Here is a 16,453-nt window from a genome sequence, read left to right as displayed (position 1 = left end):
GGAATTACATGCGTTATACACAAATTATTTTATTCTGCCTGAATACTATATGCAATAATACATACTTTTAGCGAGATGTAAATATATATACTGATAGAATAAGAATAGAAGGAGCTACATGGGTATAAAACATTATTAATGCATATGTTTATCCTTTTTATGCAGAATAAGATACATTCATATACATGTAGATATTTCATACCTTTTCTATTATCATTACTTTGTCTCATTTCACTGTTTCTGATTCTGTCAGAAAAGTTTACAGTTCTGGTGAAGGTGGAAAATAAGCTGTCACATGAAAATGATTGCTCTTTTTAAAAGGCAGGGCATTCTACCGACAATACTCAAGATTCATGTATACTGCCTCCTACTGCTCGTAATGCCCCCAATGTGTCAACAGCAATGTCCAACAATGCATATCACCAACTAATGACACAGGCATGACAATGCTTGGGTACAGAGACTGGAAATCGCTCTACACTGTATGTACGCCTTCGTCGAAAGATTGATAAGAAGTGAAATGCACTAGTCACTAAAATATCCTGTCTTTAAATGCCCTGCCTTTCAATTACCTCATCAAACCTCGTCCGAGAGCTGATAAGGAAAAAAATACAAAGAGAACAATCTTCTTGAATGAAAATATTACGAGAAAGTTGAAATGGCAAGATTTCTTCTTGAGATGCTTTTGTATTTCAGGTATAAATGAGCAACTCTAAAACATTGTCAGCTGATGACCCATACATTGACAACTATAAATAGTGTGTAGTTTGGAACAAGGCCCTGTTTCATTGAAAACTTGTCATCGAATACAAGTTACAATAACTGTTATAAGCTACTGAAATCGGGGCATTTGATTGGCTGTGAGCAAATTGGTCATAGAAATTTAGCATTTGTTACTGATAACAAGTTTTTATGAAACATGGCCCACATACTGACATCAAATGACTTTGAATTATCTTATGGAAGGTGGATCTTTTAACTTCATAAAATGATCAAATATAAAGCTGACATATGGTTGCTAAATTTATGAGACAAAATGACTTGGACTTGCACAAAGGGAAAGTATGTCTCCCAGCTTCTATTGTTTTCCTTCCCTTACTTTCAGTAAAGCTTCTAAACCAATTATGTCCATCAACTAACAACGGTATTCACCATCAGATAGAATGAAAAAAAAACTAAATAATGTAACTTCATACTGTTCCTGAAAACTTTCTTGTAAAATCACATGCATGTCTTGATCAATACAAAAATATCAGTTTTGAGATAAAAGTACATCAAATATCTTACTAGACATGATTGAATGTTGCATACAAAAGTAGGCATCCATGATCAAAATTCCCTTATTGTCAAAAGTAACCTCACATAAGGGGGTGGGTTACCTCCCCCTCCCCATTTCTTTTAAATATAAATCAAATCAATAAATTATATCAATGACTGCCACTAAACCAGTGAACACATCGAGACATTGCTTTTCATGCCTTCTTTTTAAAATGTACATTGAATAGTGATAAGGTTTTGTAGCAATCATGACATGGCAATTCTGATCAAATGGTGTTCAAGTTTTTAATTCATTTTGCTTATTTCTCCCCAATGTACGAAAGTCGGGAAGGAGCTTACTTGTTTTAATTTTGTTGTTTTTATTTTTTTGAAATACCCGACACTCCTTGACACAAGAGAAGTCCAAGGATGAGCGAGCAGACCGTTAGCTAGTGTATGGGAGTGTGAATGGGAGTGTGTATAAGAGTGTAGATGTGAGTGTTTATGAGAGTGTCCAAGGTACAGGAGTGAGTATAGGAGCGTGTATAGGAATGAGAGCGTGTAAGAGCAAAGGGCCTGCTTGCTCATCCTTTGACCTACTCTTGTGTCACCTCACAAAATATATTTTAAACGTGAATTAATTTGCCTGTTATTGCCTTAGTCATATTAGTTATGAACTTTGTTATGAATTTTGTTATATACTGTATATTATACTTTGTGACAATGTCAACCACATTTGTATGTATTATAATTCATTGCCAATGTAAATTGTTCATAATTCAGCCATCTGGCTGCGAAGTGCAATCAATAAAACCTTTTCAATCTCAATCTCAATCTCAATCTTCTTATTCAGAGTTTTCTGAGATTTGGGGAGTGTTTCACAAAGACTAAGATCGACTTTAAGTTGGACATAACTGTTTGCTCTCAGCATTTACTGGTATTTGTCTCTCAAGGGACGTACAAATCATGGTCACAAATCTACAGAATTTATATTTTTTGATAATTCATTATCGAAGGAAAAAACATTATCTAAAGACCATAATGGTGAGAGCAACCAGTGACATGAATGGCCTGTCATAGTTAAGTCCAACTTAAAGTCGAACTTTGTCTTTGTGAAACACTCCCCTGAATCATGAAATTTTACAGTTAGGTACCTGCCTCCTGGCCCCAAAATGGACCCAAATTGAATTTTAAAACAAACAAACTAAAGTGTGCGAGTCTAAATTTTCTAAAAGACATGGACAATTTCTATTTTGAAATACTGGCTCTATCATATAGAACATTGCGTCTTCAAGACAATGGTAATATCTGATACGGAATAAAATCTGTAAAACATGAAAAATTAAAATAAAAAAGCAAAAGAAATCATATGCAGACATACATGTATGTTAAAGAACATGAATTTGATATATCACAAATTAAAACTGCATTAAAACAATACATAACAATAAATTTTGACAGCGAAAAGTTTGTTACATGTATGCTTTAAACAAACTTCCTGATGATAACTATATCTGATAAGATCAGATAGTAAAAATTCAAATACATGATCAAAAATAAATACACATCTACTATACGTAGGAAAAATAATTGATGCAAACAATACTGATAGTAATAATTGCAAATTAATATGGCACCTTTTCCATTTGATAAAAAGCTTTTTTGAGTTGTCGTCTTTTGGTCAGTGGCAAAACATTTTGTCTGCATAGCGCTCATGTCAGTCAGATTTGACCCATTAAGTTGTATACTTTCACGCAGAGTTAATGCCCTTGGGGCTCTAAGCAGGCAAGTTACAAAGCAGTGACAATGTGAGTTCATATATTGCGTATTGTTTCACAAAAGTCTATATCGAGGGTTCAGTGACACAAAGATATAACTCTATATTTTGCCAAAATGAGTATTTGATATCAAAATGTTCAGAAACATGTGGGCTTTCGAGGAACACACAAAGACTTAACTCCACCCAACACCCCATTGAAGTCAATGGCTAGTGAAACATAGACTTAAATCCTTAAGGCCCAAGTGCTCAGTGACACATAAACCACTTTCTCTCAAAATGGCCAAAATGGAGTTACGTCTTTGTGTCACTGATCCCTCAATATGTTGTAAAATCTTTGTTTGACTTGTTCAACTGAAAGTGATGATACCAGGGACCTGTTTCACAAGCTTTTTTTCAATGACAAATGACAAAAATCAGTGTGATAACCAATCAGAAGCAAGGATTTCACTAGCTTATAACGAAAACTGTCATTTGTCACTGATGACAAGTTTTGTGAAATGGGGCCCTGGAGGTGGGCATATTAATAGCTCTACATAATCCAACACATGAGGTTCAAGGCATGTATATGCAATAGAAGTGCTATTGACGTCAATCTTATGGGGCGTTGCAAGAAAGTTGTGATTGATCGCAAGTTGCAATTGATTGCAACTGATATTTCAATTTGCAATTAATTGCAATCAACTTTCTTGCAACGCCCCATTACAGTCTATGCCTGCAGACCTAAAACTTAGAGGCACAGGAGGTAACAAAGAATTAATGTTTTTGTTTTTTCCAAACCATTCTACTATGACCTTCCCGAAGACTACGTTATGCTGGCAAGAAAATTGATCCTATCATGTACATACATTATATACAAAGAATAATGATATTTAGCATTTATCTAAATACTGACCAAGCACTGTAAAATAATATCATTAGCAGAAGGGGAGAGAGCAATTGCCCCCCCCCCCCCCTCAAAAAAAAAAAAAAAAAATGAAATGTTCTCAAGGTCATATTCTTGGTTCAAGAGCTTCCCAGTTCCCAGACCCAGAGGCAATGGCTCGTTGTTGGTTGTATTTTTGGCATTCCGTCCCAAATTTGACTATGTACGGCTTGTCTAGTTCTTAAAGGTATCGTTTAACAATGTTAAATCTGAGATGCACGGCCCTACATGTACGTGTTATCAGTGTCTGTGATATGGTGTTATATTGAAGCCCTCAAAAAAATTGCACTTCAAAATGATCAAGAAGTGCCTCAAAAAAGTAAAAACCTTTGAGTGACCGGTTTTACCATACTCGTTTTACCCAATAGACTGTAGTGTTATGAAAAACGTTTGGCAAACGTAAAATTTGATTTTGATTTATAAATATCTTGATAATCAGACAGGTGATCGGCTTGTAATAGTCATGGAGTTCTTGACTGACCTAAAGGTTTTAATTATCATTGCAGCATGAGCTAAATCAAGGATTTTTTTTAAAGGATCTAAGACAAAGTTACCGGATCCCTTTAAGTTGAATCAGTCGAGGTAGTTGAGTTGTAACAGTTCCTAGTTTGGAAACTCTGTGCACCTGAGCTTCGCTGGTTCACAATGGGTTTAATGTCTTCACACCCACCTTACTATAGCAAGCAAGACTAGCCCTTTGAATGTAAGCTTGAGGGCAAATCTAGAAATTGGTACAAAGATAGGTTGTGGCAATGAAGAATGTGAAGTCTTGCTAAACGCATTGCCTAAAGGAACTTAAGCCTAAGAGATTTAGAATATTCAGTAGTCATCGTGTTAATAAGGGATTCCCTTGTCATGGACCTTACTGTGACAGGCAAGACCGGCTCTCTGCTTGAAAGCTTGAGGACGCAGTGGACACTGGTAAGGTTTCTCCAGTAGTCATCGTGTTAATAAGGGATTCCCTTGTCATGGACCTTACTGTGGCAGGCAAGACCAGCTCTCTGCTTGAAAGCTTGAGGACACAGTGGACACTGGTAAGGTTTCTCCTCAGAATGTATCCTTTGGTGATTCTTCAAGGTGGACTTCGTCTTGAAGCTTTGTCCGCACAGCTCGCACATAAATGGCTTCTCGTCGGTATGGGTCTTCATATGACAAGCCAGCCCAGCTCGTTGCCTGAACATCTTGGGGCAAACGGTGCACTTAAAGGTCTTCTCGTCGGAGTGCAGTGCCTTGTGGTTCTGCAAGGTTTTGTTGTCTGCAAAGGCAGCACCGCATTCTTTGCAAAGGTATGGACGTTCCCCTGAGTGGATCCGCAAATGAGCCTTGTAGGAATGATTCTGGGTGAAGCCTTTGTTACATTCTTTACACCAGAATGGCTTATCATCAGTGTGGCTTTGGGGATGGGCATTCATCATATGACTGGCCAATCCAGCCCTCTGCTTGAACATCTTGGAGCAGACGGAGCACTTGAAGTTCTTTGACTGTAAGTGGAGGAGCTTGTGGTTCTGCAAGGTTGTACTGTCAGCAAAATCAGCACCGCATTCGTCACATTCATACGGCCTATGACTCTGCATGTGCGACATATACAAATGATGTTCTGTGAAGCCGATGTCGCACTCTGTACACCAGTATGGCTTTTCTTCAGAATGGGTTCGGATATGGACATTCATTGCTTTCTTAGAGGCAAAGCCTAGGCCGCACTGGAGGCATTCATATCGCTTGAAGTTCAAAAGACAATGCATGTGCTGAGTTGAAAACTGTGAGAACTGTTCATCATTGAGAGCAGAAGAATCAGCCTCCATCAACATAACCTGATCCGTTGAATAGGAAGCCGTTGCTTTGGGTGATGGCAGGTTTCCAACAACCATTCTTTCAGCTTCATTGCAGTATTCCATTGACTTTATAGGTTTTGTTGGTTTTCGCTTCCTCTTAGCCTTCTTGCAACTTTCACCCTCAACCTTACTCATCCCATTCTTTCTCTTCTTTACAAGCTCTAAAGTTTTTTCTAATGAAGTCATAGAATGGTTTGTCCGCACTTCATTTGAACAAAAAGAAGTTGTCGGAGTACCTAATAATGTGCCTTGAGGGACACCAGGTGATTCAATGCTGATATTATCACTTGTCCCTTTTCTAATGCTCTCATCATGATTGGTACCAGTCATACACTCTGCACTAGAATTCCTACAATCTTTTACTAACATTGCAGTCCTTGATGGGGAACTTTCAGCAGAAAACATGTTACTTTGTAATGTGCTTGAAGAACATTTGCTATTTCTAGAGGTATTTGGGCCAAAACTCTGGCATTCTTCCTGTGGTTGTTCAGTCAGGTTAAATGCAGGAGGTTCTGCTTTAATTTCATCTGAATAAATAGAAGTTTTTTCAGTACCTAGGAGTGGGCCTTCATGAACACCCTGAGGAACATCCTGTGGTGCAATGGTCAAATCCACATGCATCTCCTCTTCTTTCCTCTCATCATGATTGGCACCAGTTATACTTTCTCCTAAATCAATCTTGCTGCTATGTGCACCAGAGTGTTTACAGACTTTTCCTAAAATGGCAGTGCTTTGTGAGGAATATTCAAAAGAAAACGTGTTACTTTGTAACAAGGTTAAAGAACAAATGCCATTTCTCAAAGATTGAGATTCTACCGATGGTTCTTCACTACTCTCTAGGCTATTGAATCTTACGGAAGTTGGATCAAATTCTCGAGGTTCTGCTTCATTATTATCCAAACGAACCAAAGTTGATGTAGTACCTAATAGTGTACCTTGAGGGACACCAGGCAGTTCAGTGCTGAAATTCTCAGTATTCTCCTCTTGTTTTCTCTCATGATTGCCTGTGCTTGTATATCCTCCATCAATCTTACTGCTATGTGCACATCCATCAATCTCGTTACTACATGGACCTGAGTATTCACAGTCTCTTCCTAACATGGCCGTGCTTTGTGAGGAACATTCAGAAGAAAATGCACTACTTTGTGACAAGTTTGTAGAACAAACGCCATTTCCTGAAGAATTTGAACCATAACTAATGACGTCACTGATCTGGCCATAGAATGTGAGGGAAGTTGGCTCAAATTCTGGAGGTTCTAATTTAACGGTTACTCTGCTTTCTCTTTCTTTGACACAAGGATCCATACCTGAAGGGTTTCCTGGGGCTTCCATCTCACATGTAGACAGAGTTTCCCTCAAAATCTATTCCAGCCTGTCGACAGAATCTTGTCATCAGAAATGCTGCAACCAGAGTTCACCGTGGTGGGAATCCACTCAAACCAGTTGAAACAGGTTCTCCCTCTTCACCTGGGAAAGAAAAGAATAGAAATGATAAATATCCAATAAATGTGTATTACTTAGAGAAGGGGCAGACAGCAATATCTCTATTCTCAAAACAACCTGCTTAAAGATAGAATTGAGTTCTGGTTATGCACAGCAATGTGAAAAAAACTGTGTAGAAACATTTTAAAGGGTGGAGCATCTAGCAGATACATTAAAGGGAAAGTCCACCCCCAAAATAAGTTTGTTTTGATAGAGGCAGAATAATAAGAAAATCAGGTGAGTGAAAGTTTGAGCAAATTCTGAATGAAAATAAGAAAGTTATGAATTATTGAAGTTGTGATCAATCAAATAAAAATTGGCAACTCTGTGACTTATTATACAAGCTCTCCTTCATTTGCTTTGTGCATAATATTCCATAAAATCATGTTTTCTTCGTTATTGATGACGGAATATATATTTGTTCCTTGCAGGGGGAGTATAGAAACATATTTGCAATTATTATATTTAGGGTGCATGTATGGTTGAAATTTTTCTTGAGGGAAAATGAAAATTTAGATTTTTTTAGTACTGAGCAAATGGAAGTTGAGCTCGCATGATACGTCATAGAGTTGCCAATTTGTGTTTGATTGATCACAACTTAAAAAATCCTAACTTCCTTATTTTTAATCGGAATTTGCTCAAACTTTCACTGACTTGTTTCTCTCATTTTCTACTCCTATTAAAACTAACTTAATTTCAGGGTGGACTTCCCCTTTAAGTACAGACATGTCTTCCAAGCTGCAATGTGGGACAACTAGAGCGACAACTTTATCAAGAGTCCATTAGAGCAAAGCTACATGTACATGTAAGTGTGCATTTCGCTAAGCTACGTATGCTGTGTAGGCTGTATTAGAATTAATAGAAACAAGACCTTCATGTGAATACACACTATTTAAAAATCAAAGATCATAAATACAGCAATTTCACTTGGCAGCTAGTGCAGTGGCTTGCCAACAGTTACTCAACATTTCATTATCATAGTCTTGTAAAAATGTGTAGGCCAAAGCGAAATTCCCCGTAAAATACAAACCTCGGCCTTGTTTGTGTCAAACCAAATCGATATGCCAAAGATTGTTGGAAATCTTTAAAATTAATTTAGTCTTAGAAGTTAGATTTAATATATTTTCTCTCACAGAAATTGTATAATTGAAAATTAGAAATAGTCTACAGTCTAGATCCAGAACTAGAATGCACACGACATGACATGACAAACTTCACAAAGCAAAGCTCAAAATTAAAATGTTTTGCAACAGAAATTGACAAGTATTCTGACACACATAAACCACACTTTAAATTACCAGTATTCACAAGAGAATAGTCACTTATAATGCAATTATAAAAAGCACCTCTTATTCAATAATTCAAAGTGATACAAAAATCTGTGGCACGAAACTGTAATCTGATACGCCCCAAACTTTTCCAAACACAACGATTTCGATAGGACACGAAATCGTATGCATGGGGCCGAACATAGATTAAAGTGAACAATTCGACATCAATATTTTCATCTTATTGGTATTTTCATTCAAATTGATTCAGTTCAGATTGTTCCTCAAATACTTACAGTAACAATGCATCCATTATATCATCTGTTTCATAGAAAGAGAATATGTGAATAAGAATTTGGAGAATAGACGTATCTTTCTTTCTTTTTCAGCAGATGAGTGTCTAGTCTTTCAGTCCAGACCCTTTCATTACACTACACTACGAAGCGACCCGACCTCATCTTCTCTTTCATTATGTATTTCTGTGTTCTCCAACTTCTCCTCCAATCTATCCTCTTCTCTTTTGTCATGCATTTCTTTTCCTTTTCTTCTATTATTCCTTTTTCTCCTTCGTTATATATTTCTTTGTTTTTCCTTCAATCTATCCCCACTTCTCCCGTCGTTATGTATTTCTTTTGTTCGCCTTCATTCTACCTCTTCTCTTTTGTTTTATGTATTTCTTTGTTTTAATCTGATAGATTAAGTTTCTCCTTCTTTATGTATTTCCCTGTTTTTCCATAGTCTAGATCGATCTATATGATCCTCTTAGCTCTTCAATTATGCATTTCTATGTTCTTCCTTTGACTTAATTATCCTCTTCTCTTTCCTTATATGTATTTCCTTTTGTTCCCCTTCTCAATATCCTCTCCACTATCCTTGTTTTCCCCTTTCTATCATCTTCCCTTCCCTGGGTGTACGTGCTTGCACATATAGTGTAAGTGCGCTGACGACTTCGAATCTTTCAGAGCACTTCTTGGATTTTTTTCGCGAAAATGACTCAAGGCACTTGTTGTGTAAAAAAAAATATGCGCGGCTGGGAGATGAGGGCTAGTCAGGCGCGTAGGCAGGGTGGGGGGGGGGGGGGGGGGGGGTTTTAGGGGGTTAAAACCCCCCTTTGGTATTTTTTATGTGTGTATTTTGTGGGAAACCCCCCTAATTTTTATTGTAAATTATACTTTTGTATGCGTTAATTTGTTCCGAAATTTACAGTCAGGCAAAAATATACTTATTTAGAAGCCTTAATTCATGTCAGCCAGGGCTTGCAGAGCAGCGGGGATCCAGCCCCACTTTTGAAAAAGTATGTTAAAGAGAAGAAAGAATGAGTAACCTACCAGTATCAAAATATGTTCATTTGTAATTAAATACCATAATTAAATGCCTAAAACCCCTGAGCTCCATGGGGCTTAGCCCCACTGACGGCTCTAGGGGCGGCGGGGGGGGGGGGGGGGGGTGCCTGGCCAAATGAAAACAGGTCAATTGAATTTTTTTTTTTAAGAAAAAAGAAGACGGGCACCCTCCTCCTGGCTCAGGAGGGAGGGGGGGGGGGTGGGTGTTGATTCGGCACTAAATAATTTCTCACGAATTTGGAAGAAAGAAAAAAATAGTCCTCCTCCCTCCTCTTCCCCCCCCCCCCCCCTGTTTATTCACCGGCTGGCTGACTCGCCGCTAAATATTTTCTCAGGAATATGGCCCCTTACACTCTATACCTACCTGATCGTTAATACTCCACTTTGAAAAACGTTCCGCGAGGCCTGCATGTTACATGTAAGATTGGTGGCGATTCAGATTTTTCTTCTGCCCGCCAAACGTTTTTGCTTATTGCACCAATGCCCATACAAGGCGAGCCCCCTAGAATGTGTCCTGTATAATTCCCCTGCCCCGAGCAGTGGCGGATCCAGGGGGGGGGGGGGGGTGCGATTTTGCAAATTTTCAAGGGTAAAAAAATAAAAAAATTAGTGCTTATTCCCCCCTCCGCCCCCAGTGAGCGAATTATCGGCCTATGGGGGGGGGGGGGGGGGGGGGGCTTAACGAAATGGAGTTAAGTCTTTTGTCAACTTTGTTTGTTGCTACGACAGGCAGCCAGTGAAAACGAACTCGTTTTATCAAACTATGGAAATACAAGCAATACTTTAAACAAATAGAACTTTGTTATTCCTGGCTCATTTTTCCTGATTGAGGTGTCATATGAAAGAGCAGAAATTGAACTTTCTAGAAATGTTATTTTCTCTTTGAAATTCAGATACCGCCCGCCAAATTTTGGTTTTCTCTCTTCATGTAATTGTCCTAGAACCCTCCCTGACATCGGGCCTGACATGCTCACGCTCCCACCAAACACTTCTCTCTCTCTCTCTCTCTCTCTCTCTCTCTCGTGAAAGTACAGCCCCCCCCCCCCCACTGAAGATACTAGTTGGATTACCTTTCTCTCGCTCTCACTCTGTCACATTTTCTGTGTAGTGTAGATGAATAAGGATATATTAAAAGAAGAACTACAAGTAAAAAGCTGTGCGGAAAATAGACAGTGTTTGTGTCTTGCCTATTTATATTTATAACTAGTCAACCCTGTTTAGTCAGAAGTTATTTCCCCTTTCCATATAGACCATAATCCTTTTATTTGTTTTTTTTCCCCATCCTAGCTGGTGTCGATGATACCTCATCTCCTGTACTTCCCCGAGTTATATCAAGCTCCATGCAGTACTTCAAAAATCCAACCCAAGTAGACAACTACTCTAAAGAAAGCGGAAAAGTCAGAGAATCAAACCGATGAAAGTTTTAATTAAATCTGACAAAATATAAGGAAGTTATGAATTTGAAGGTTGTTATCACTATACATATAAGGGCACTTCAAATTGGCTATGTCAATGTGATGTAGTGCCGGACTACTTTCCCTTATGTTCCAACATATAAAATGATTTTACAAAACATTTCTTCAAAATTCATTGCTCAGGAGGGTCTATTCTTTTTAGAGGACCTATACTATGGTTTGTTATCTATAATACATTTTGAGTAGTGCCCCAAGGGAGAAGGGAATTACAAGAAAAAATCTGAATTAATGATATTTTTGTACACGTCAAATACGAGTTATCCATGTCCTACGTCACAATCCACAGACCGAACTACCAATTTGAAATTCGCATAGACTTAGTGATCTCATAAATCAAACATTCATAACTTCCTCACTATTGGTCCGATTCATTTCAAATTTTTGCCATTCTGTTCCTGTTATTCTTTTACTTTCATACTTGAATCAACTTAGTACAAGGGTTGGATTGCCCTTCATATTGTGTCAACACTATCCGCCTCTCATGCTTTCTCTCTACTACATTCTTTTCGGTTAAAGGGATTGGGTAACTTTGTCTCAGATTCTGAAATAAAATTCTGGATTTAGCTCATGATGCAATGATAATTATAAACCTTTAGGTCAGTCAGGAACCCCATGACTTTTACAAGCAGATCGCCTGTCTGATTATCAAGATATTTATGATTAGAATTACAAATTTTGAAAAACGTTCGCCTGACGGTTTTCATAACACTACAGTCTATCGGGGAAAACGAGTATGGTTAAACCGGTCACTCAAAGATTGTTACTTTTTTGAGGCACTTCTTGATCATTTTGAAGCACAATTTTTTTAGGGCTTCGATATTACACCATATCACAGACACTGATAACACGTAGGGCCGTGTATCTCAGATTTAACATTGTTAAACGATCCCTTTAATTCAACTTTGGTCTAATCCACACTCCTAAGACAGTGACAGTAATTGATCCATCTTATTTAAAAAGATTTTATTATCAAGCATCTCACGTCGAAAAATAAAAATGATTGTTATGATTGCATTTATTTACTCCTGAGCTGTATTGTACAAGGACTTAAAGGTATAGACCAGTTTTGGAAACCCCTCCTCTAAAAAAATAAAATGGAAGCTCTTATTACCAATCATGTGAAAGAATATGTTTTTACTAATACGTGATGATACAAATTTTGCAGGGATATATTTGGTAAATTGTCATATCTATCCGACCTGGATAGATATAGGGTAGTCCCATATACATCTTTCTGTGTACAGTGCTTGTAACTTTACCAAGACTGTGCCAAATTTCTTATCATGTTGATGTTTCCATGACCTTGCAGTACACACCATGCTAGATGATCAACCTTTTCTGATCCATTCCCCAATGTTTCTTTCACATTGCAATCGCATGACCATAACTGGTCTTTATCTTTAAGCCTAAGGGAACTATAATTTTCAGTAGTCATCATGTTAGTAAGGGTTTCCCTCGCCGTGTTTATGACTGTGTTGTGAAAGACCAGCTCTCTGCTTGAAAGCTTGAGGACACAGTGGACACTGGTAAGGTTTCTCCTCAGAATGTATCATTCTATGTTTCTTCAAGGTGGACTTCGTCTTCACGCTCTTACCGCACAGCTCGCACATAAACGGCTTTTCGTCGGTATGAGCCTTCATATGACCAGTCAATCCAGCTCGTTGCTTAAACATCTTGGGGCAAATGGTGCATTTGAAGGTCTTCTCATCAGAGTGAATTGCCTTGTGGTTCTGCAAGTGTATGTTGTAAGCGAAGGCAGCCCCGCATTCTTTGCACAGGTATTGCTTGTCATCATTATGATGCTTCATATGATGAGCCAACCCAGCCCTTTGCTTGAACATTTTGGGGCACACGGAGCACTTGAAGGCCTTCTCGTCAGAGTGAACTGACATGTGGTTTTGCAAGGATTTATTGTCCACAAAGGCAGCGCCGCATTCTTTGCACAGGTATGGCCTCTTATCAGTATGAGATCTCATATGACAAGTCAATCCAGCCCTCTGTTTGAACATCTTGGAGCAGACGGAGCACTTGAAGTTCTTTGACTGTAAGTGAAGGAGCTTGTGGTTTTTCAAGGTTGAACCGTTACCAAAACTAGCACCGCATTCGTCACATTTACATGGCCTATGACTCTGCTTGTGCGCCATATACAATTGATGTTCTGTGAAGCCTATGTTGCATTCTGTACACCAGTATGGCTTTTCTTTAGAATGGGTTCGGATATGGACATTCATTGCTTTCTCAGAAGCAAAGCCTAGGCCGCACTGGAGGCATTCATATATCTTGAAGTTCAGAAGACAATACATGTGCTGGGTTGAGGACTGTGAGAACTGTTCATTATTGAGAGCAGAAGAATCAGCCTCCATCAACATAACCTGATCCGTTGAATAAGAAGCCGTTGCTTTGGGTGATGGCAGGTTTCCAACAACAATTCTTTCAGCTTCACTGCAGTACTCCATAAACTTGATAGGTTTTGTTGGTTTTCGCTTCCTCTTAGCCTTCTTGCAACTTTCACCCTCAACCTTACTCATCCCATTCTTTCTCTTCTTTACAAGCTCTAAAGTTTTTTCTAATGAAGTCATAGAATGGTTTGTCATTTCATTTGAACAAAATGAAGTTGTTGGAGTACCTAATAATGCACCCTGAGGGACACCAGGTGATTCAATGCTAATATTCTCAGTTATCCCTTTTCTTATACTCTCATCATGATTGGCACCAGCCATACACTCTGCAGTAGAGTTCCTACAATCTTTTACTAACATGGCAGTGGTTGATGGGGAACTTTCAGCAGAAAATATGTTACTTTGTAGTGGGCTTGAAGAACATTTGCTATTTCTTGAGGAATTTGGACCAAAAATCTGGATTTCTTCCTTTGTTTGTTCACAGAATTCACAGTCTTTTCCTAACATGGCGGTGCTTTGTGAGGAAGATTCAGAAGAAAATGCACTACTTTGTGACAAGTTTGAAGAACTGATCTGGCCATCGAATGATAGGGAAGTTGGCTCAAATTCTGGAGGTTCTTCCATCTCACAAGTGGACAGAGTTATCCTCAAAATCTATTCCAGCTTGTCAACAGAATCTTGTCATCGGAAATGCTGCAACCAGATTTTGCCGTGGTGGGGAATCACCTCAAACCAGTTGAAACAGGTTCTTCACCTGGGAAAGGAAAGAAATTAAAGAATAGAAATGATAAATATCTAATACTCCAATAATTAGAGAAGGGACCAACGACATCCTGCTTAAAGATAAAGTGGAGTTCTAGCATGGCATTGTGAAAGAAATTGTATAGAAGCATTTTAAAGGGTGGAGCATCTAGCAGATACATGTAAGTACAGACAGGTCTGCCAAGTCTTCCAAACTGCAATGTGGGACACCTAGAGCGACAACTGTAATTAAGTGTCCATTAGAGCAAAGCAAGCAACGGGGAAGGAGCATATAAAGACTCGAGGTCTAGCCCTAGGGCTAGGGGCGTAGCCTCTCAAAGAGTCTGACATCATCATCATCTAGTACGGGTAGAAGGCGTTGGCCTGTAATTCCTGGTCACTGCTTCTAGGTTTAGCCTGTTGGATTTATTACTGAGTGTATGCGCATGCACAGGAGTGGAGTCATGGGAGATCAAAGCGATACTCCCACCAATGCTTATCTAGAGTCTATGTGTCTTTTGAATTTGTCTGACATATTAGGTTAGGGTCTAGACTACATAGCCTAATCTTTGAAAAAGTCACTCAGGATGAAAATAAAAAGAAACAGTCCTTATTCATCATGATACAAAAATCTGTCGCAAGAATAGTCTTCCTACATCTGTCATCTCCTCATCCTCAATCACTCCTTTCACTGGTCCTCTCACTTCTCAGCACCAAATGCTTCCATAAAATTTATAGGTCTATGTGCGTCCACCCGCCATGCAAGCAAAAATAGTTCAGGTTCATTTTCGAACGAAGCACCACTCAATGAAACGACCGGAAATTTCAACAGGATCAACTCTCACTTCCGTATACTGATGCTGATGCTGAAGAAACTGTAATCTAGTTGATACGCCCCACACACGATTTCGACAGGACACGAAATCGTATGCATGGGACTGAACTTAGAGTAAAGTGAACAAATATAGGCCTACATCAATATTTTCATCTTTTTGGTATTTTTATTCAAATATATTCACTACACATTCTAAATCAAATACTTACAGTAACAATGCATCCATTAGATCATCTGTTTCACAGAAAGGGAATATGTGAATACGAATATGGAGAATGGACGGACGTACATAGGGTCTATTGTAGATTCTAGGTAGCTCTCCTTTTTTTTTTCCTGCATATCTCTAGTCTTTTAGTCCAGACCCTAATTTGCACAGCTATTACAGACTCCATAATGTATTACGTATGGTATAGTGCGTCTATATAACTTCAGTCCGCGACTTCAGGTGTTGGAGCTGAAGTGGGGACTGCCACTGGCGTACTGGTGGGGGGGGGGGGGGGGGGGGGCGCCAGCCCCCCCCCCCCCCCCTAAAAAAAAAAAAAAAAAAAAAATTGAACCATGACTTATTTTCACAAGTGATATCACATGATTTTCAACAAAATGCTAGTTTATCCATTAATTCTTGCAAACTGACCCATTCCCAAATAGCCAGGGAGAGCATATGTTTTTTATAGTCACTAATTTAAGGGCCTTATAGGGGCCACTAACAGTAACACTAGTAACAAAAATCATTGCACATTATAGTGGGGAAAATTGAATTCAGACAAGATTAAGAGTGGAGAACGGTACAACGAATCGTCTTCTTTCTCTAATAATTTAATGGAACGGCAAAGCTTCCGCGCTTTGCGCGGGAGGGGGGAAACTGAATTCAGACAAGAACACGATACAACGAATCGTTTTCTTTCTCTAATAATTTAATGAAACGTGAAAGCTTTAGCGCTTCGCGCGGGATGGGCGAAAATGAATTCAGACAAGGATTAAGAGTAATAAGTTATTGAAATGTCAAAGCTTCTGCGCTTCGCGCGGGAGGGGGGGGGGGGGACTGAATTCAGACAAGGATTAAGAGTCGAGAACGGTACAAAGGATCGTCTTCTTTCTCTAATAATTTAATGAAGTGTC

General features: G+C 38.8%; 2 protein-coding genes across 2 annotated transcripts; both read right to left on the bottom strand.

The window, feature by feature from the left end:
- Positions 1 to 4,446: 4,446 nt before the first annotated feature.
- LOC115927469 (zinc finger protein 664-like) lies at positions 4,447 to 6,353 on the bottom strand. Its single transcript, XM_030993417.1, has one exon. It carries the CDS (start codon positions 6,194 to 6,196, stop codon positions 4,907 to 4,909), a length of 1,290 nt encoding a protein of 429 aa, XP_030849277.1. The 5' UTR covers positions 6,197 to 6,353; the 3' UTR covers positions 4,447 to 4,906.
- A 6,344-nt stretch (positions 6,354 to 12,697) lies between these two features.
- LOC115927468 (zinc finger protein OZF-like) lies at positions 12,698 to 15,640 on the bottom strand. The gene is made up of 2 exons (XM_030993416.1): positions 15,544 to 15,640; positions 12,698 to 14,512 (listed from the first exon to the last, which is right to left on the bottom strand). Exon 2 carries the CDS (start codon positions 14,380 to 14,382, stop codon positions 12,799 to 12,801), a length of 1,584 nt encoding a protein of 527 aa, XP_030849276.1. The 5' UTR covers positions 14,383 to 14,512; positions 15,544 to 15,640; the 3' UTR covers positions 12,698 to 12,798.
- Between the last annotated feature and the right edge of the window lie 813 nt (positions 15,641 to 16,453).

Source organism: Strongylocentrotus purpuratus, unplaced genomic scaffold (genome assembly GCF_000002235.5).
Source record: "Strongylocentrotus purpuratus isolate Spur 01 unplaced genomic scaffold, Spur_5.0 spur5_scaffold_20, whole genome shotgun sequence".
NCBI classification, from domain to species: domain Eukaryota; kingdom Metazoa; phylum Echinodermata; class Echinoidea; order Camarodonta; family Strongylocentrotidae; genus Strongylocentrotus; species Strongylocentrotus purpuratus.
The sequence above is the reverse complement of the archived record's forward strand: the minus strand, read 5'-3'. Positions and strand labels throughout refer to the sequence as shown.

Excerpts from the sequence above, each read along its gene's own strand:
- LOC115927469 (XM_030993417.1), bottom strand. The coding sequence starts at position 6,196 with ATGTTTTCTGCTGAAAGTTCCCCATCAAGGACTGCAATGTTAGTAAAA.
- LOC115927468 (XM_030993416.1), bottom strand. The coding sequence starts at position 14,382 with ATGGAAGAACCTCCAGAATTTGAGCCAACTTCCCTATCATTCGATGGC.